The sequence below is a fragment of the Hylaeus anthracinus genome, unplaced genomic scaffold (genome assembly GCF_026225885.1).
Source record: "Hylaeus anthracinus isolate JK02 unplaced genomic scaffold, UHH_iyHylAnth1.0_haploid 4, whole genome shotgun sequence".
Lineage (NCBI taxonomy): Eukaryota > Metazoa > Arthropoda > Insecta > Hymenoptera > Colletidae > Hylaeus > Hylaeus anthracinus.
Window position 1 is genome coordinate 6997554 of NW_026535289.1, and position 22405 is coordinate 7019958.

General features: G+C 41.0%; 2 protein-coding genes and 2 long non-coding RNA genes across 7 annotated transcripts in view; 2 read left to right on the top strand and 2 right to left on the bottom strand.

The window, feature by feature from the left end:
- The window catches only part of LOC128894624 (heparan sulfate 2-O-sulfotransferase pipe), a 75631-nt gene extending 73679 nt beyond the window's left edge, over positions 1–1952 (top strand). For both annotated transcript variants that reach the window (XM_054156474.1, XM_054156475.1), the window contains exons 9-10: positions 27–181; positions 343–1952. In XM_054156474.1, the coding sequence (XP_054012449.1) occupies positions 27–181; positions 343–539 (352 nt within the window). In that variant the 3' untranslated portion in view covers positions 540–1952. The remainder of the gene's footprint in view (positions 1–26; positions 182–342) is intronic.
- Positions 1953–3561: 1609 nt separating this feature from the next.
- LOC128894619 (glycogen-binding subunit 76A) overlaps positions 3562–22405 on the bottom strand; it is a 58838-nt gene continuing 39994 nt past the window's right edge. For all 3 annotated transcript variants that reach the window (XM_054156463.1, XM_054156462.1, XM_054156464.1), the window contains exon 2: positions 3562–12429. In XM_054156463.1, coding sequence (XP_054012438.1) covers positions 10078–12327 — 2250 coding nt within the window. In that variant the 5' untranslated portion in view covers positions 12328–12429 and the 3' untranslated portion in view covers positions 3562–10077. The remainder of the gene's footprint in view (positions 12430–22405) is intronic.
- Positions 12300–15319, top strand: LOC128894628 (uncharacterized). The gene is made up of 3 exons (XR_008461607.1): positions 12300–12436; positions 12529–12672; positions 13098–15319. It is a non-coding gene; the product is annotated as an uncharacterized LOC128894628 (long non-coding RNA).
- LOC128894627 (uncharacterized) lies at positions 17620–19648 on the bottom strand. The gene is made up of 2 exons (XR_008461606.1): positions 18509–19648; positions 17620–18354 (listed from the first exon to the last, which is right to left on the bottom strand). It is a non-coding gene; the product is annotated as an uncharacterized LOC128894627 (long non-coding RNA).

The window sequence follows — 22405 nt, forward strand, 5'->3', positions numbered from 1 at the left end:
TAAATGGTTGTTTCTCTCCCTCAAAGTCCATTCAACACGGTGGGTGCTCTGGAACGGGCGAAACTGGCTGTGGAGAAACACTATGCGGTTGTTGGCGTACTGGAGGACGTGAACACCACTCTCACGGTGCTGGAGAACTACATACCGCGATTTTTCCAAGGCGCCACCGACGTCTACTATGGTAATTCTTTCGTATGACGAATTTATGCGATGAATTCATGTAATGAATTAATACGATGAATTCATATGGTGAAATAGTATAATAAATTCATATGATGAATTCTCACATAGCGGATGGATATATCCATAAAAGGAAGCTCACGCCTGTTTCCTTCGTTTCAGACGAAGTGAATTCATTCAAGAGAATCAACCGGAACTTCTTCAAGCCGCCAGTTACCGAGGAGGTGAAGGAAATGGTGCGCAGCAACTTTACACGGGAAATCGAGTTCTACCAATTCTGCAAGCAACGGCTGTACAAGCAACTGAGGGCTTTGAAATTGAACAAGAATACCCTGGCGTTGGGAAGCAACAATTTGTAGATTGGACTACTCGTTCTTGTCCAAATTGACGAAGAACGTGTAAACAGGTCGAAGAAGAATGGTTGGAACTCTCCCCGACCGTCTGGAGATGAAGAAGAAGAGAAACTATTTCTTCGAGAGCTAAAGAAAGAAAAGGCAACGTTAAGAAAAGGTTAATCGAACAGGGTTTAATTTAGAAAGTTCATCTGTCTCGGTAAATTGGTTTTCTGCATTTGCAAAGGTACTTGAATGATTATTTTTCTCTGAGAGATCCTTCGAGGCAGATTCAAAGAATTGTTGCACTCGAGAAAGAAATGCTTCGAGAGCTCTGCAAACACTCGAGAACAACTAGAGAAGAAGATCGGAAAGGAACCCTGGAGAGGGTTACTTGAGAAAGGGATGGCAACATGACACGAAGGTTAATCGAACGAGGATGAATTTAAAAATCTTATCTTACTCTACTCGAGTCGAAATTTGATTTCTGTAATTTTAAAAGGGTTACTAGTAATAAATGTCTTTTCCAAGCGAAGATCCTTCAATGCCAAGGACTTCTTGATCTTCAGAATAAATCAAGTTGTTCAGGATCACGAAAAAGGATCTGAGAGGACGAGGATCAACGTTTCAGTGAGCCAATCTTTTGATTAAGCAATATAAATCGAGTTTCGCAAGAGTGATTCGAACTCGAACGAACGGAACACTCGCAGTGCCGTCTTCATTTGTGATCGTTTTCCTATGCATATATATACATATATGTGTGTGGGTGTTATCGTGTAATTTAAGGATACAGCGACGCGATCGCTGGAAAATTAATTAGACCCACGAATAACTACGATGCGAGGCATTAGCTGTATTTATTTATATTGTTGTAAAGCCACCGTTTCGTCGCCGTGAATTCAAGTGTTCCTGGACACGACACAGCACTTTTGGATTGTTTCTTGTAATATCAGTGATTCTAAACTTCAAAGACTGACCAGAGGGACAGCAGACACTGCTTTTGTCGAGGGGTACTTGATTCTAATCGCGACGCAAGAAACACACAGGGTAACCGTAGGGTATACTGCTTTTCAGGCAGAGATAGGCAAAATTCTTATCCGAAAATACATCGAATAACAAATGAAAGATGAAGCACATTTACAGTCGTTGCTGGTTCCATATAAATTATAACTTGAAACTTTCATTATTTAATCGAACAAACGTCGCGAATAGATCATTCGAAAATTCTGGAATCACAAATGAAAGGTTACAGCTTTTTCTTTGTATGAAACGAAAACTTGCCTGAGTGACTATTTGATTAAATAAATCGTCACTTGTTATTCGATCAAAATGTTGCCCATCTCTGTTTCTCGGCCGTCTTTTTTAACATCGAGTTAAGCCGTTTTTTAATGTCCACTTGTTTCCATTTTTTTCGTAATAAACACCTGCCATTTCGAATGACGCGTGTCTTTTATTCGTTGGACCTGGTGAACGAATCCGTTCCTTATTTACACGCCATACGTTTGCTAATAATCTTGAGACAGATGACTTATAAAATATGAAAAATGAACATTTATAGAGAGTAATGAGTCATTATCATTGTACTACTCGTTACTAGTGACTATGCTGCGAATTTTATACATTTATACAAAATACAAAAGTAACAATAATATATTCTAATATAATCAAAGTCTGATAATAACATTGGAAATGAAATTTCATCGAATATATAGAATGCACCGATAGATCAAGTTTTGAAGCGTGGCGACGCTTGTGCAATGCAAAACAATGGCAAATGCGATACACGAGTTCTGACACGATTAGATCTTCTAAAAATAAACGAGGAATCTTGGCCTAATGAAAAGTATAGTTCAAATACTATAGTATAGTTCAATTATGTCGAGCTGTTCGCTGCATCATTCTTTCGTGAAGATGATTGCACCAATAGCAGTGCATTGATATTTAAACAATTCTCAATATAAACACAAACATTGTCATTATTCTGTCACAGAATTAATTCCTTACGTTTTGGAAATTTATTTTAATATCAATAACTAGCAACTTCTTAAACTGTGAAGAATAGGTTCGATAAAATTCGAAAATTCAAACAAATTTAAAACTTTCAATTGATTGTTTACAACAGCTTTATCGTGACGCTGCAAAATCAAAGAATAATCTATCAGAGAAAAACAAAGTGGAGTATTGCAATATGAATATAAATTATCTGAAACTGTTTAGGTATCGAAAACGAAGGGGCCACGAGGGGGTGAAATCTTTCAAGCGGAGAACTATGTATTTTTATTCTCGACACGTGACTTGTATCAACACCGTCAGGCGATTTAAAACGCTACTCGATAGAGTTAAAAAGCTAAAACAGAAATTACACCGCGAAGAAAACATTGATACCGCGCGCGCTTTACAAAAATCGCCGAGTACCTCCGTTACCAAATGATAAACTTAAGGTTTAAAGCGACCTCTGATTATCGTGTCACAATTACAGATAAGTAATGCATAAATTATTTCACTTTAAAAAAATATGAACTTCGATCGTCTGAACTACCATCTTTTGTTCAATAATAATTTTCGCACCATATCGTATCATCGTCCTTGAATCACTCGGAATTCTTATAATCTTGTTTTCAGAATTTCTATCCTTTTTCCAGTATCGCTGTCGATTGCTCGAGCCTATAAAAAAGATTGAAAGTTTCTTAGTTACATAAATGACGAGATAATTTAATTGTTTTAGGCGTAGAAATTAATTCTGTGTTTTTGCATTCGATCGTATATGACTGTAATTAAACAAAAATATTAACTCGTCATTTTATTAAGCTAAATTACCAACCCTCTATGTTTTCAAGTTACTGATTTCCATCACGATAAATCTACATACACGTAAATTTCAAACTTTTGTCCATTACAATTTATAAAAGTTGGAAAAAGGGAAAACCATGAAAATCCCCAAATTGAAAGTGTCCGTCACCATGATCGCAATACGCTGGTTTGGCCCAAACAGTGTCTAAGGTTTGTTCTTCCTGTTGACGTTCCGAAAGGATAGAAAAATGAACGGTCGATCGGTCTTCCATTTATTGTCTTAATAACATATAGAACATGAGTTACAGATACATTATATACGTCTATTTATACGTATAGATACTTCATTCCTCCATCATCATTCGCTCCCACGCTGGCGCAAACACGTTGCCTCTCATAAAGTCTTAAACGCTATCACCCACGCCGTACGCGATCGTGTAACAATAAACGCGAAACCTTATCTAACTACAAAAAAAAAAACATCCCAACAAACAGTGAGATTAAAAATAGTCTCGCCAACGATTGACACTTAACGGGCAAAAAGAAAAATATGAGAAGTAAAAGGTAAAAGGAAACAATTAATCGAACGCTGCGTGGTTCGTCATTGAGCGGCTACAACCTGTTCGCCGTTCCATTTATAGCAAAAGTATAGCTCATAGTGATCGTTGTATCAGTCTGAAGTGACATTGCTTTCTTTTGCGGAGGAACACCTATTCAGAAGTCAATTCGATTAACCCTCTACCACGCTACTTTTTTGGTTTGTAGAATCCTTAGTTACTCGGGCCATGAATTAATTAATTTCCAGAGTTAAATAATAGATAGTCGATGCAGCTATTAGATGGTTTCTGTATAAAATCATTTCCTTGGTTAATTGTACAGCGATTGTTTATACCACATTTTCGAGTGGGTGCTTTAAACAGTAAAGGGTTATTTTGATGTATGAACAATGTCGTTTAGGAAAGATTATTTTACAATTGATGTTTGCGATGAAAATGGCGCAGGTGTATAAGCCACCTTTCCATATTACATTTTCCAGGTTTGAATTGCTACATTTTTCGACATTTTAAACATTTCGATTATAGAAAAATAGATATGTTTTCGTGATAACAACAATTTAAGATATTCCGTGCAACAATTAAAAGAAGAGAAAGGCCTCTTGAAGTAATCGTTTTCGATCCTTAACAAGTCTAACAATTGTTTCTTATAGTTTAAATTTGTGAAACAGATGGAGTTGCGAATTGGCCCCTGAATGGTTCGGTTAACAATGATTCGTACAACAATGAGACTTCGATCAAATTTCTGCGACGTACAAATGATTAAATAGATTAAAAACAACGATGAAAGAAACTGTATAAAAAAATATATATATATTTCATACGCAGTTTCGTGGAGTATTGTAAAACAAATGTAGACAGTAGAATAGCTGTTTCTTCTTCTTTCTTTTTTTTTTTTTTATTTAATTCAAAGTTGAAGTCCACGGCGCGCGAAATGAATGAATTAGTATCCTCCTTTTACGACGAACGTATGTGTTATAAATAAGCGTGTACGTATGGGTACAATTCTCGATTAAACATTGTTCACTTTGCACAGTGCGAAGAATGTGTGTAGATAATGAAGAATGTTTCAAACACTTGCTTTTTCTTTATATTTATGCGAAGAATCTCGCACGGATTTAAAGAGGAAAGGTGTTTCGGTGTGGGTGCAATTGTCGGTACCGTGGTCTTCGACCAATAAAAAAAAAAAGAAGAAAAAACAAGAAAATAAAGAATCGAACACCGTGATTATTTTATATCAGTAATGGTCTCCGTGCGACATTCAGTTTTTCACGATTGAAACTCAACATTGCACTTTTGTTTCATAGTCTTTCGTTTAACAACTGACGTGTAACATATCGCCAGTTGCACGAACAAAATACCCTAAATAATCTAGAATATTCTCACCTGCAAATCTCGATACGTTTCTGATGAGTGAACTGAAGATTTTGCGCGTCTTTTGTCGCGTTTGCAAAAATGAAAAACACGTGCTAAGAAAATGAAATATCGATTCAGATATTCCTAAAGTATTCTTACTAAATTAAATTGATGTGTAAAACAATGAGTCGAAACGTTAAATTAAAGATATCTGTATAAATATTATTGTATTAATTTATGAATCACGTGTTTTTCGTATCTACCACGAGTGCACAAAGTTTGCAGTCCACCGTTGAGTATTATCGTTTCGTGTCAGGGAACAACATATGGTATGCGCCGTGATTCGTACCAACATCGAACATGAGGCGATTCCTCGTCAAAAATACATCGAAAACGTGCAACACATTCTTCTCGTACGAGGCATCCTTTCGAAGAAATCATACATCGAAAGTTGTTACTAACGCATGGACACCGCAGTTGCGATCAACGATCTTCGAGGGCATTTTTCTCGAGAACAATAACTTTAATTGAAAAATTATATCCCACAGAATCGATGTACTTTGCGATGAAAAATCGAATCACACGGCAGCCTACGTAATAATCTGTCAATGGTATACAAGTAACGTTTGTAAAATCCATAACGCGACTCGTTGGCGTACGTTTCTTTCTAAATATTTCTCAAACTCTCAACAACAGGTAAATTTAATGGGTTCGTTACTCTCTAACTGTTATATCAACATAGATACACGCTTTGGAGCTCTGAATAAGAGCTTTCTTCTTGTTACTTTTCCTTGGTGCTTGGAAAAGCAAGAACGACCTTACATTCGAATAAAAAGACAAAATTAGAAACAAAATAGACGAAAGCAAACAACAGCACTATAACGTGAATAACTCGCAAAACAATTCCTGATCGATTCTCGGAGCCCGTCCGTCGCTGATCGTTCATCCGTTTGTTTCACAGCCGAAATAAAGCAAAACATAAAATTTCATCGCTAAAAATCCATATGAGAATTAAAAGAATAGTGTAAACGCGGATTAAAATTAATTAAAAGTTACGAAGTAAAAATAAACCGTTTTAATTGAACAGACACATTTATCAACGCTTTCACGCGCTCTTTTGGTCGTTTTCTCGCATACTCTCGCACGCAATCACACTCTCACACGTGCGCACAGTCTTTCTCTCGTTGTTTCCCTCGTAATTCTTATTCATTGTAGATTTCACGCTCGTTTGTCCATTTTTTTTCCCTCATTGTTTCATTAAAAACTGCAAAAGGCTCGGCAATTGGACGAAAGCTCACGGCTCTACGGACTAGAGGTGCGACGTATATGCTTACGTGTACGTTACATATAAAAATATACTACCGTTGCGGTTATGGTTTTCCGTTAGATTATTCGTCTCGAACGTAGAAACGTTTCCCTCGAACGGAGAACGAAAACGATCGACGATTACCAATTTTTATCACGAGTACGCATTTTCTTGTGCTCCTCGTATTTTCACCTTATAAATAAGCATTCGCTGATTCGCAAGACTAGAAGGCTTAATGATCAACTTGATTAATGGAAAAGATATAAATCTCAATATACAACGAATAACAAATGTTAAATTCATAAGCAATCTTTTTAAAAACAAAACATAATATGAAACAGATTAAATTAAACACAGCTTAGAAAAAAAACAACAAATATTTCTACGTTCGAGACCAGCAGTTATAGTGTTTCGTGGACGACGATTAACAAAACTAATTCGTCCCAAATAATTTCGATAACCTCATTTTCAACGTGTGGAAGAATATGTTTGCTAATCAGAATAGAAATCCGCTTTGTTTTACATGTAAATATATATCCACACACACAGAGTAACCAGAGAAGGCTTCCATTGGATTTGAATAACATACACTTGAATAGTATGAATATTAGGCCTCGATAACGGTGGCTGCCTCAAATTAATTCCAACGATTCTCTATTCAGTCGAAGTGCAGAAATTTCAATAGTGCAGAGTTGGGCAGTGATTACTTTGTGATTGCTTTGTGATTGCTGTGCGATCTCTAAACTACATTCGTAATCAGTAATTCGTAACCTTTCGAAGCTAGTAAGGCGTTCGAACGCTGCATTTGTCGTATTTACCATGTATGAAAAACAGCTGCAAACACACATATGGAGAATATATATGTACTTGTGCAAAATAAAATATCGATACTACAATATTAATTCGTGATCTATTCGTCTACGTATGTTTTTAAATTATTTTCCATACTAGCACACGCCATAAATGCATAAAGTTCACAGTCTACTGATTACTCGGTAACCATAATCGTGGATTACATTTTGCCCAACGCTGCAACGACGGAGGAACGCCGCAAGAGACTGCATTTTATTGCACCAAGTTACTTCCGATTTTAATTAATCATTTTCGCAGCCGTTTCAGATTAAGTGGCGACGATAAAAGCAATCGTTCGTGAAGAAAACTTTTACAAAATATTAGGATATTTCCATAGAAGTGCTATCTCGTGATATCGATTATCGAGGCTGTTTAACTTTCGTGTTTCGATTGTTTCACCGAGCGTTATTAGAATTAGTACTGGTTCGTGGCTATTACAGTCTATTGCTTATCACGAGGCAACGTAATCGGGATCAGCGATTCTCTAGAAAAACTTTAAGAGATTATCCACCTTTTGAATCAATTCTTCCGTGTCCAATCCTCGTTTCAATCGAATTCGTTTATTTTTCTAAGGTTTCATGAAGCGTGGACTTTCTTTCCCTTTGTATGCTTTCAATTTTCACTGACATTGTAGGACTCGCCGTTCGAGTTCAATCACTCTTTTCCATTTGTCGACAATTTAATTTAGACCTCGATCGATCGCCAGCCTGGATCGCGCTGACAACGCTATCACTACCACTCGCACAGTATCGCGCGAGCAATTCATTCGTCATTCATTCTTCGTGCAGAAGGCTGGCCAGAAACGTGCGCGAAATTTTTTACCATGAATACGCGACATTCACGGTATGACCCCCTTCCAGCTAAAACTCAAAGATCTTAACCTCTTGAGGGATGAATTTTAAATGGCTCATTCTTTTTTTATCTGATCAAATACTTACAAATAAAAGCAATTCTTATCTGTAAATTGACTGCGACATACAAATATTCGAATCCGGAATAAAATCTCTACAACGAAGACGTCAAAGGATAAAACAATAAGTTACGCAGAAAATGATATATGTAGAAAGTTAAAATCATTCGAGCCCAATAAAAGAAAGTGGACAATGTGAATCGATGATATGAAAGCTGCAAATAAATTTCGTCGCAGTTCTGGCATCCCAGCATTAATATATGATATAATAGACACGTCGTACGATGGCACTGGATCGGATTGGCACAGGTCGACCACTATCGTTTCGAACAGAGAAAAAGCTTTTGAGAAGTTTCGATGACTGTTGTCACCTTTTTCTCATCGATCGAAGTGAAAACGTAGAGACACTATCGGTGAAAACAAACTTTCATAGGTGAGACCAAACTGATCGATCAGTTTGTTCGTTACGTCGTCGATGGATAAAAAAATATTTTCTTTTTGCAGGCGTTAACAGTTTGTCGAGAAGTCGTTGTCAGTGTTCGAAACAAAATGAACAGAACGATTAATAGTACGAATGTTAAAATTTTTGGTTCTGGAGTTGGACCACCTACTAGTGTGAGTACATTTGGATTCGCATGTGAGTACCAGCGGCATCAGCGGAGGAGCAAGTCACCCAAGTGTTGCACGTGCGCAAGGCAGATGCGTGCGAGACCTCCGCTGGAGACGCTGATAGTTCCTGAGAGTTTTGCTAAACCCAAGTGTACTCTACAGAGGTACTTATTTTGCACTTATCCCTTCAGGATAATATTCCCAGTTACCATAGATGATCCAACTCCAACATGTTCTTCAATGTTCAATGCTTGTACTTTCAATTGTTCTGTTTATCTGGTTTCCTATGAAACAAGCAATCACGACTAGACAAAAAAGGAGCTTCCAACTTTACCTCCGCAGTACAGTACCATTCACAACAGTTTATCTCACAACTTTCCTTAATTACAGCACTCCTATCGATCCTCAAGATCCTTGTCCCTCATCGGCGAATCTCTCGTTACGCTCGACTTTATAAAATTAGGTACTTTCTAGGAACGTGTAAATAATAATCTCTGCTCTCCTAGATGCGTGTGGATCTCTTCTCTTCAAGTTCTCCGAATCCTCTCGTTCCTCGCTCGGGTAACTTGAACCCTCGGAAAGAAAGTCGCAGGCGTAGAACTCTCCATGTCGATTCACTCTTTGAAGCGTTTGTCTCGAGTATGTACTGTTCGCACGCTGAGAAAATAAAACCGCTTTAATTGTCAGAAACTGATGTGCATCGAAAAACTATAGAGCTCAGGAGCAGCCCACCAGTCTGGTCTGTCTTCTAGCGACTCAGCTATGCATTAGGAACGAGCGTGGGCAACTGAAGAGGCCCCCCTCAGACGTATTCTCTTAACGTACGAACAGTACACTTCCTTATGCAAACATGGTACGATAAACGTGTAAAAATTTGTCAGTCTAACGGTCCCGTCAAGTTCTCTCAAGTCCACTCGAGGTGCCCCATCGTGAAAAATGGCAGGAAAAAATAATTGACGTCGATGTGTACGCGAGTGTGTACGTGATCCCGGTCACTCCGATCCGTCTTGTTTTCCATCGACTCGTAGGACAGTTCTGTACAGTAGGTACACGATTAGGAACGTTTATTAGATCCGTGGGCTCCCTTGCCTATGTCTTGGGCCCTTTCCAGACTCCCATCTTTGAAAAGCATCCCCAGGCTCCCCTGTCGCGGCTATCCGTGCAGACACCGAACCACAGCAGGGTCCATCAGTAGAACATCGGCGTCCAGTCGTGTTGGTGACTGTCAGAGGACGTGATCGGTATGTAACCAACCGGCGACGACGCTGGCAAACACTGGAAACAGTAATTGACCCCTGCGTTGTTGTCCCAGTACTGCTCGCCCTTGCACTGAAACCTCACGGCAAACTCCAACCGCTGACCTACCGCCAGAGTGTGACAATAGAGCACGAACGCGAACTTATCGCTGAAACCGTCACAGGAGTTAGGCACGTAGGTCGCCTGCAGGTCGCTGAAGTTCCGCCACGAGTTCAACGTGTATCTGATGTGCACCGACTTGTGGAAGTCTAGGTTGATCACGCGCACCGTGCCCTGAATGCAGAAGGAGACGGGGTCCTGGACGAGGGCGTTCTCCAGGCATACGCGACGCTCGCGCACCAGGTCCAGGAAGTTCGCCTGGCCGCCTGGTTGCTGGAACAGAGGTACCAGAGTTCTGTCCAGCTTGCGAGGGGAAAAGGCTGACGACGAACGTCTGCTGTCCAGGTTGTTCCAGGTGTTCGGTAGGCTGTTCACAGGGCTGGTGTCCTTCTGGAAGCTATCGTCGTAGATCAGGTCGCTGTAAGCCGAGTTGGGGATCTTCGGGATCTCATCCAAGAACGTCCGCACGTCTGCAAGGTCCAAGCCAAGGACATCTGCGAATCGAACGATCTTCTTTCTCCCAGGCGTGCTTGGAGGGGTCTTTCCAGTCTTCAGGGAGGAGCAACGTCTGATCTTCTGCGGTCGTTCTTCCTCCTCTTCCTCGATGATATCGTCATCGCAAGATTCTTGGCTTGCTATAGGAACGTCCTCCCTGACGGCGGGGCTGGTGGCGATTTTCTCTAAGAGAAGAACCATTTTGTCTTCGTCGCAGCTGTTCGTCACGGTTCCGTTCTTGATCTGCAGCTGGACCTCGTTCTTCAGCGTCGTCTCCGTCACCCTCTCCCCCGTGGAACACTCCACCGTTAGAGCTTCAGGGATGTTGATCATACTGCTGTACGTCGAGTGGTCGCCCGACTCGTTGCTGGCTGTGTCCTCTAATTTCAAAGTAGACATGTTCTTCGACAGTTGCGTGGCAGGATCGCTAGATTCTTCATCGCGTGGAAGGTCATCTTCGTTCGTGTTCTCCGAAGTATCCGAGGAGTCTTCTTTCGCGAGGTTCCTGGCGTTCTTGATGTTCTCCAGCTTTCCGTTCTCCATGATCCCATTCACAAAGTCCACTTCGTCAATGTCATCCTTCTGTGTGCTTTCATCCCTCCTGCTCAGCTCGCGGGTGATCCTAGCCCCGTGAGCGGGTATCTCCGAGTCCGAATGCGACTTAGGCAGCCGATTCTGAAGAATACTCGTATTAGGACTGAGTCTAGAGGGGCTCTCGTCCTGGAAGGACATGGTGCTCTCGTCGAAGGTGCTCCAAAGAGACTCGTGACTCGCCGAGGTGGTCTCCAACGAGCTCCTCTCGTTCGAGTCCTCCGAGTTGCACACCAGCTCTTCTTTCCTTAGCTCCTTGTCCCCGATGTTGTTCCTTCTCAGCGAGGAGCTGGACTCTGAGGTGTCCTCTGAATATGCCACGGTGATTTCTGGCCTCCTACGATACACCAGGCTTTTGGTCTTGGTCGTCTCGCAACCATTGGAGAGGGTCGAGGTCACCTCGCTGTCGGAGGTGGTTATAGGGTCGAAGTAAACCTCGTTTTTCGTTTTCTCTGGATCTGAGGACTCTGGGTCGAAGTAGATGTCTGAGGAGTCGCTGTCTGGGGACGTTCCCGTCATGGGGGACGCGAAGAGGCAGCCAGATTCTAGGTCTTTAGAGCCATTGGGCGTGCAATTGCAGGCATCGCAATGGTTGGCCTTGGGCACTTCGTGGTTTACCAGAAGATCCGCCACCTCGGCTGCCGTGGCTTCCTCGGCAGGTGACCTCAGACCATCGTCGAGATCCAGCTCGAAATCGTAGCATAGATCTGTTTCAGAACTGTGACGAGGCTGATGCTGAAGAACGTGGTTGTTGGAGGCTTTGTTCATCGCTGGCTTGGCCGCGGAGGAAGAACGCAGCCAGGAGGTTTCTTTAGGTTTCGAGGAGTCCAGGTTGCGCTGTGATCCTTCTTCGCCACCTAGAGACGTCAGCCGTCGATGAAGACGTCTGGCGAACGCTTCCGCTCGTCCGCGACAGCTGCTAGGGAAGAGCGAACTGACCAGGCCACAGGAAGGGCCGCCGCCGTGGGCGCTGCCCGCCGAGTCTGTGCTGCCCATCTCAAGGACGGACGAGCCGGATGTCCCGTCGGCGTGCCTGCCCTCCGTGGGCGAGGTCGTGCTGCTACCCTGTTCTTCCGGGTCGCGACTTTCGCTGTTCGCCTGAAAAGTAAGGAAACAACCTGTTTAAAAACAAACACACTTGCTCGAGGCTCTTTCCTCATCTCTATTTTTGTTTAAATTTATAAATACATCTTCTAGGTGGTATCTAAAACTTTGAAGGCTTTGAGTGTCTATCTTGGAGTGTCTGTCCAGGTGTCTGATACAGTGGTGCCTGTCAAAGTGTCTATCTTGCACCGTCTATCCGATCGTTTGATTTTACAGTGTTTATCCAAATGCCCAAAGGTAAATAACGGATACATAGTATGTAATAATGGTATAATGAATTGTTATAGTGCAAAATGTGGTTTCTTTGAGAGATGCAATTAAAATTAATATTACACAAATTCGATATTACGAAGCTTTGGATGTGGTTCCACTTTCGTACTGCTTAGATATTATCGAGAAGCTTAAAATACCGTATTTGTAATACCGCTGCGTATCAGCCCACTTATTAGATTTCTCCCTGGCGCGTCGGAATTGAGTTGTCGTCGCACATCTGTCGATAGCGAGGAGATAAATACTTTATCGTATTTATATTAATAATATCTACAGAGTGGCTCTAGAATACAGAGAAAACACTGTGAATCGAATCCACGATACGGTGTATAAATTTAGTCATCCCCATATCTGGTATCCGGCTCGTAAATCTTGGTTTCCATTTAATACAGGGTGAACGCTTTTGGTGCCGCAGAATAGAATTACGCTGTTTCTTAACACCGTAGCCAAAGGGAGAAAGACGAGGAAGAAAAGTCAATTGAGTTTAATTTAATCCGCCTGCGAAAATAACCGAAGAAACAGCTGCGGGATGAGCGCGATGCGCATAAATCGAAACGAATGGGCGCCGGTGACGTTGACGAGGACACGCGAAACGAACGGTCCAAAGGATCTTCCGCGACTTCCTCCAATCATGACGCGACAACCTGTGTTATTTTAGCAATCTAGCTTAATGCGTTATCGTAATAAAAAATCAGTATTGCCGAGGCATAAGTGTTGAGAGATTAAAGTTGGTTTCAGTTGGTAGAAATGAAATGTGAATATGTTTAGCGTTAATATGTGGATGTAGCAATTTTACAATGTTAAAGTTAATTAAATTTGGAACCGAGAAGAACTTGATTTGTAAAATGGCATGCTATTGGGGGCGCAGAAGACGCTCGTAATCTAAACAGACACAGTAGAAGCCTCCTCGACGCTGTAACTGTTACTTATGATGTACGTCGAGCACACAATCGTATTATTACCTCCCCCTCGCCTCTGCAGTGACAACCGTCATTACAATGTTATTATAATAGCTTCGAATTACGTCCACCGATCGTCGTACTGTGTAACATCGGGCTGCAAACATCCTTGAATGGAAATAACGTCGTTCTATTTATGAGTCTTCAAAATTCCTCAGGGTGGGGGCATTCAAAACGGGTCGCCTGGATAACACGTTTATTTTTAAAGGTACATACGAAGCTCGGTCTTAGGGGCATTAGTCTGTCAATCATTAGAAGCGAGGAAAATTAATGGTTTCGACATGTAGAAAATAATTAATAATTCCAATTATAAAAACTACGTGGCTGTAGAAAATTCATGTTGGTTGCACTTAAAAATGGAAGGTTTAAGGTGTAAATTTGCAAAGCTTTTAAGCATTCTCTTTGTATGCTACCTGGCCGATTAACTCGATCATCCTTAATTATTCTACGATGGCGGCTTCTTTGTAAACAAGATGGCGAACATGAACCCGCGTTAATGACATCGCGAAGAAATTTGAGCGGAGATCACAAGGTTGGCTCACGGCCACGATGCTAATAGAAAGAGTGAGCGCAGGAAATGCGGATGATGGTCGTCATCTCGACCTACGTGTCGACATTTCGACGACGCAACCAACCGCTACAAAATAATGGCGCCGCAATACTTCCAACGATAAATATTTCAATGAATTTAATATCGAATACAGAAGAGTGTTCGACGAATAAAAATGATTTAAATCTGTGGCTGTAAATAATCAATTAGTATACTATCGTTGATCGTGACTTTAAAAAAATAAAAGTTATCGAGAATGTAAACCGAAACAAAGCAAAATGCAATTTTGCGTATTTTTGTGATTGTATTATTGAATCTTGTATTGCGATGGGTATTTTAAAAATGATCGAAAAGTTCCTGGGATACTGACCTCGAGAAAGTATGGTCGCACTCTCACCTCGAATTCGACGTTGCTGTCGGAGGAGTCCATGGGCACTCGCAAGCAAATCAAGCAACAAAAACAGAAGAAAGACGATCGGGAAAGCAAACGCAGTCGCGAAACGTACACATGAAGACGAAGAGAGGAAGAAACGCCCTCGTTTCGCCTTCTGCCTTGCAATCGCAGAGCTCTGGCAATTATTTTTGGCGCCGAGCTCACCATAGCCGATCATCGAGAGCAATTGGTCAAGAAATGGAGCGTGATGACCACCATGATTCGTCCCCCGGAACCGATCGCGCCCATATCGATCATCGAATTTCAATGGAAATGCAAAACTAACCCATCACAGTGTCGTTGGCGAGGTTCGACTTCATCGTCCGTGAAAATTAACTAATTTTAAGAACACAGACTAAAGAAATAATAGCTTGAACTGTCGTGGGGTGAAAAATAATTATTGTACATGAATGTAATGGATCAATGATTCTTTGAGCATTTTATTTTGTATTTCTTATACCATGATCGTGCTGCTTATTACAAGACATTATATTTTTAAAACAAGAGAGCAAATTCCCTTCAAGTTTGTATTTCACACCAAAAGAGACTTAAATGTCTTTGATCTTTTGCTAAAACTGATTCGAACTCTGTCGAAATACCAATTTTGAAATCGATCTATCCTCGAATAGGTGCTATAACCCTAAATATAAATCATAAAGTCATCTGGCTCCCCAAAAATATGAAACGACGTGGTATCACGTCAACGACTGGCAGTCGTAGGTATAAAAATGTCGTAAAATAACGTCAGCAGGTAGCGGCATATGTTAAACTTTATTTCGCGAGTAATTTATCGGTCGTTTCTGATCGAGTCTATCATGTTCCGAACGTAAAATATTCGATTCCAAGAATAGAATCCACGGGGGAGGAAGCTGGCTTCGGAAAAACAACTATTTTTTTTTTCAATGTTATCGAGGAAACATTTTCTAAATATCACACGAGCCTGCGTGAAATAGGGACGATATAAATACCATTGGCAAAGAATCAGTTCTGCCTACCCACTTTCCGCTGAACTGAGAAATTCCTTGAGAGACTCGCGCGTCTCTCAATGCTCGCTTGTTTATTAACATTTAAGTTTTGTTTAGTCGCTTCCTGAAGTGAACCTGTAGTGCATCTAAAAGTCTTCTTGAGATTCGATTAATTAAGTAGAAACATTTTAAATGCAAGTGCAGAACAATATTTAGCTTCAATTTCAATCTAAATTTAGCCTAAAAATCGTTCAGATTCTCAGATTGAAATTGAAACAGTCAAACAAATTTTATTCGATGAGTAGAAAATGAAATACTGTTCGTCTAATTGTTTGTTATTCGAAATAGTTATCCGCATAATCCTTTCGCCCTTCCCTGTGGCTTGACAATTATCGTTTGTCGTCGCAATTTAATCGTGCGAACCGAGCCGCCGAATGCTCGAATCAGCCTCGACCGTGGCGGCAACGCGATACTGGTCGCAGGAAAGATCAACTCTTGCAACGATCAACGAATTAGATAACTTCTAACACAATTCCGTGTGTTGCGTCACTTTGGGCACATTCGTGGCGCGGCTCGAGGGGAATCTGTGTTAAAACTTGAACTGATTCGTTAAATGGCATTGGAGGATAGTGAAGGCTGCATTATAATTAGAGGAAGTAGATGATAAGGGAACACGAAAATTCGATCGGAAGGATTTTCCAAAGGAGACTTCAGGGTTTTCTTAATAACAAGTCCTGGATGCAACGATATAATTTTTCCAAAATTTGAACAAAATCCTGAAAAATGGTAATAGATAATAATAATAATAATAATTACAGCCAATATTTCTCCAAAATAAAAAGAAAATCTACTCCTATCACAACTAATCAGTGCCACACGACTTCCCAAAGTCTGAACTTCCAAATACAGAACAAACTTTAAGAAATCTTCCAAAGTGAAGGAGTTATACCTCCCCCCAAAAAAATTCAAATACGGGGAGAAAGTGCTATAGCTTGTGTTTTAGTCGGAGAGAGCGCAATCGTTGCCCTCAGCGTGCACGCGTTACTGCAGCTCCTCCTGGTGATTTTTTTTCACTGGTCAAGATTGCACCTCGACTGGCCAGGGAATCGTAAAGTTTCTTTATCTGGATCATAAATACAGAAAGGAGAACACGGACGGTTTCGCCCGCGGGTCGAAGCGTGTCGAAGCCAGGGCGTTCCCGTGACTGGAATACGACGTGCACGTCGATGAGCCTTGGAGGCCAACAGCCTCGAAGTCTCGTCTTACATAACGATTATCTATCACGCACGCCTAGACTTCCGATAGACGAGCGACCGTGTGTTGCGGGCAGACATAGCGGCCACGCGTGCGATTGTGTACAATGGGAAAACAGATGTAGTTCCTTTGATACCATTCGATGCCGATCACTCCTTTTCTGCTGGATTAACATTACCTTTGCACTCGTACGAAGACATTAACCCTTTAACACGTTGATCGCCCACATGTGGGCGACAGTGCTTTCCATTGAAGAACTAAACAAATTAATTCCGAATGTCAAGCATCAAAGGAAATGAATTTAAACCGAATTCATGAATTTTGATGAAATTACAAGAATAAATACGACAATAAATGTTTGATTATGCAGTCTCGAATAGTTTAGATAATATTTGATTTTAGTAGAAACTTTAAAGAATATTTGTCTGGCAGTCAACATGTTAACTGCGAAGAGCGTATATATCCTCGAAAATTATTCTCGGAGAAATTTTGAAATTCGTCAAATCGACAATTAATGCTTCTCATGATCGGGAATGTTATTTTTTCGATAACCATTAGAATGACAATCTGAAACTTCGAGATGCAACTAAAATTAATATGAAACATTTATAACGTATGCAGTAACATTTAGTATTCGCTGTAAATATTAATAACAATCACGGCTCAGGATAAGTATTCGTCGAATTTCGTCGTGTGAATAAACTGTTATTGTCATCCTCTATAAGCTGATTTTTTTTTTTTCAATTTTTAGAAGGTTTAATTGAGTCGTTCTCCCGCTTTCTATTTTCGATAACGGAGTGAATTGAATCATTATTTAATAATGACATCCCGTAACGGTACGATCGATTATCCGGAATAGCTTCCCGATGCATGGCATTAGGAATCCCATTTTTAAAAATCTAACGCTTCCCAGCGCGCCGCGATAGGCATACCTAATATAGTCGGGAATAATTGAATGATTCAATGGTCACTGTCCGTATACGCGTATGATGACTCCGAGTCAGAAGAAGCCATTAAGTACGGCAACGTTAGTATCCACGTATCCAATGAAATGGTTAAATAATTTTAGAATAATTTTAGAATTTTGCCCCTTAATTATTCGTTACCGTTGTCGAGGCTGTAGAAGAAATGCGTACAGAAGAGAATGTCTAGGGTCGAACGCAAGCAGTTTGTACCTCGTCTCGTTTCTTCCAGGTGCAACGTTCTCCACTCGCGTAGGCACACGTACACGAATACACCGAGTCCTACGCATGTTTAAATTAGTGGTTGGCCTGCTCGGAGGAAGCCGACGATTACCGGCGCGTGTACCGGCAACGGATCACTGAAAATCGCTTCCGAACCGATCACCAGATTCACCGCTCATTTTTTATTTTCAACCCACTACAATTCATTTATTTAATTCACCATAATCCATAAACTCATTTATTCTATTTATTTAAATGGACGAGATTGGGGATAATGCTTCATCATCCTTTATCACATAACGTCCTAACGTATCGAAAATTGCTAAGTTAATTTATAGAAAATAAACAGAAGTTGAAGAATGTCATAAAAGAAAGAATCATATGGTCGCTAGTATTTTCAAAATTTTGGTTCAACCGAGTTTTTAATTAATTCAAGGCTCTGGAACGAGTACTCGTACCTCTAAAACCATGACCAAGAGTAAGAAGCATGATTCAAGCACGACAGCGTGCAGCATTTATTGCAGTTATTTACGGAGTGACCCTGAATATCGTTAATACCGGACGCAGGTTTCGTATTTTTCTCCAGTTTTAAAACTGCAATGCAACGTAAACAGATTGCATAATTCCATTGGAAAAAAACAGAGTATTAATAAAGTGAAGAATGAACATCGGACTACCGTCACGTATAGGAAGCAGAAACATTATGATGCTTAAGGATACCAACTTAAGCAGATACAATTAAAATGGTCCAGCGGGGATCGAAGAAAACTACGCTCGAAATTGACCAATATTACAAAAGGTCCACCCGCCAGGGTGTCAAGAGCCGTTCCCTCTCTATTGTAACACATCTGTTTTATTTTCGCCCGATCGTTCACCGGCACAGTTTGAATCGTGACTACTTGACCCACGGCTAGGGCAGCCGTCGCAATTTATCGTGACAGATTTATCGCCTTCACTCCTACAAGGAGACCAAGCCAATCAACGCCAGGATCCCGTTCTAATTGATTAGGAACGAATTACGTGGGGCGACGCGATATATACTCGCGCGTGGGCTCGCGAGAAAACGCACGCCCTTCACTTTTTACACACTTCGTTAGAAACGACTCGCAGACAAATTAACGACCGTCGCCTTTCGCGATCCCCGATGGTTTCTACCGTGAATTTCTCTTCCACGACGATGATACACGACAGAGAGCAAGCTACCTGCTTGGAGCACTGGAAGTCAAACGATCTGTTTCGATCGTGTTTCTGGCGAGAAATAGTGTCCGTTGTCTGTCGAGTCGAGGAAAGAAATATGGAAACTGTATGCGAGAATAGAACGTGCGTGGAATATGTGGTCTAACGATGGACAGAAATCTATTTTTCAATGATAGATGACGAATGAGAAGACTGTGTTCATGTCCACTTGTCGTAAAATAATCTTGACTGTACAAACAGCACTCCTTCCTCTGTTGTATAAACTTTCCTTATTACAAATGATAAACGATGAATAGGAACGACATATTCGTGCCTTAAGATACACATATTGCTTGTCTACGTTTTGTAAACTGTTTTAGATCATATAAACAGCACCTCTTCGTCTAAGGGTTGTTTTAAACGCAGCCGTGCGTCGACCTTCGCTGATTTAATTTTAGCGAGCCATTCTGCGAAAAGTTTCATGAAAAGTGGCAACAAGTCGAGCGGTTTTACGCTTTTGATGGGCGGCGTACGTAACAATGGAATATACGAGACAATTAAGAGCTTCGCGAGTCGCCTCGATGTCTCGTGTCGGGCGACTGCTGCAAAAGAAATGTATCAACGAAAGACAAACGGTTCTCAGCGAGACGTTTTGCTCTGAGATCGCCATTTCGGAAAGCACCAACGCAAACATTATTTAATTGTGTTCAAAATGCTTCTATGAACATTATGCTGTGCCAACGCGAAATTTTTCTTATACCTTGTACACACGTTCGTTTCTTTGTATCTTACAAATCGTCGATTCTTGGCCGATTATTATCGCAATCGTTAATTTTGAGCTCAAGATACGATCGGTATCGAACCATTCGTTTACAAGGCAGATAACGATTCATAAGTCGGTAATAATGCTTGAAATTGCGGGTGATGCTTGTACAGCACTTAACCAAACATTCAAACGCAAAAGTAGTACCTCGTTCCTTATCAGCCGCTCGACGATACATGAAAAATGATAAATGATAAAATAACCTGCGTTTTTATAAACGTTTAAAAAAATTTCTTTCGAGATGCTTTTTGGATTCCTCGTTCGTCGCAAAAGACGACGGAAAGGAAGCGATGGCAATCGATCGATGCGGTTGAATATTCATCGATACACCATGTAAATATTGTAACGCGAGGCTACGGTGCCGCGGCGAGGGCCGACTCGTTACCAAGAATAAATAAAGCCGTGGTTTATATTTAGCCAAGATGGAAATCGTTAAGATCGTTTCTTACCGAGTTATGGACGTCGATCGCAGAGATCGATTGAACCCTTCGATAATCGTTCAATGTCAGAATCGTGGTGGCGTTAATCAGAATAAAAATATATAAACAATGCGAGTCTATGACTTTTCAGAGCTCTGTATAAAGGACTTACACTTATGGTTGCAGCCAAATTTTATACATTTATTGCTGACTGCCAATGGGACTAAGGACTACAGTGACATAAGCAAAACAAAATAAAAGTTTGATGTATGGAGAATACCTAAGAATTACTTTAAAAAACCATTTCAAATTTCTTGACCACACACGATGACGCGTGAATTGGCCCTGTAATAATGTACAAAGGTGTCCGATACATAGCGAAAATAAAATATAAAGGAACACGAGGAGAGGAACGACCCGTCAAGCTACACCACGTGTCCCTGTCTTGTCAGGGTGTCAGCTCATGGTGCAGCTTGATTTTCCAATGGGCGAAACGTCGAATTCAGTCGTACGAATCGGGATGATTGCCAATTGAACGGAACATTTTTATTAACAGGATAAAAACGGGCTGACATTTCGCTGGTCACGATGTGTACATTGTCCCCCGAACCTCCTTTGGCAGACCACGCGAAATGACCACGAAAACACGTGCTTCTGTGTATATGCACGCGCGTGTGCATTCTGAAATGCACTTCTTGCGCACTCGCTCGTCCCTGTTGGTGTAAACCTGATTCAATGACCATGGATAGCTCAAGGTATGCAACCATTGAGAAATCCGACGTTTTTATAGTTAAACACGGGCTGTGGCTAGTAGTCATATTAGGTTCGGGATAGTGAACGTGAAGGAATGTTATTCTTCGAAATCGATCACTGCTCGCAACTATTAAAATGGAATTTACAAACTAAGCATTACAAACTACTATAATAAACTATAATGAACATAACCAAGAGACACGTGCACTAATGCAAAACGAAAGAAAAATATTATTACATTAACTGTAGAATATATTTATCATACATAACGTATATTTTTTGTATTTCACTCATGACGCAACAAAACAGAGCAACAAGGTCTGCAAATTAATCCATCCTCGTTGTTTTGTCATTTTTCCATCCATAAATTTAAATACCATGGGTCGATGAATTTCAAGTAGAGAAATTGGCGGAAGTGCAACGAGGTTCGTCGTTGTCACAGCCCGGCACGTCAGTGAATACCAAGCGAGCCGTTTCTAAGACGGCAGAGAAAGTCGGTGACAAGTTCCGCCGGCTGTCTATTTTTAAAGTCGCACGGAATAAGATCGTTGCAACACTGTTATAGAGGCAAGCACGTGCAATCGTCGAATTAATCTAGACGCGCAACGGTGGCTGGCGTTCGCGCTATTTTCAATCATTGCTGTCGCCCATTGCTTTTCCTATCCTTTTCAATCAGTCTCGAGTGCATCAGGTACTTGGATTTAACAGAAGATTTAATGTAAGTTTCGTGGGATAGGTCTAGGTCGGAATTGGGTAATCACCTAGCATGATGGCTCAACGGAGTGCTAACTGCCGCGGATGAGGCTCGAGAGTTCCTTGGCTTGTTCCTATGTATTTCTACGATCTCCTAGGTCCAAGGACCTCTGGACAATGTTATCCTTCTACTAGCTCTTCATAATCCTCTTATTCCTAACATCCATTTTACTAGCTTTAGCCAGCTCCGATAATTGCTTTGAAATGTGGAGAAAGAGATGGTATCGCCAGTGGACATCCATTCTTCCCGCAAATCAATAAACGCGTATTGATTTCCCACTTGCCAGAAACGATTACGCGATTTGCAAGTCGGGACTTTATAACGAGGATTAATTTCCTTCCTATTTAACCGAAGACTTACGAGTCGCAGATCCAATCGTCCGCGTCGCGAGAAAGAACGACGATGAGAAAACTTAGTCGAACGAACGATT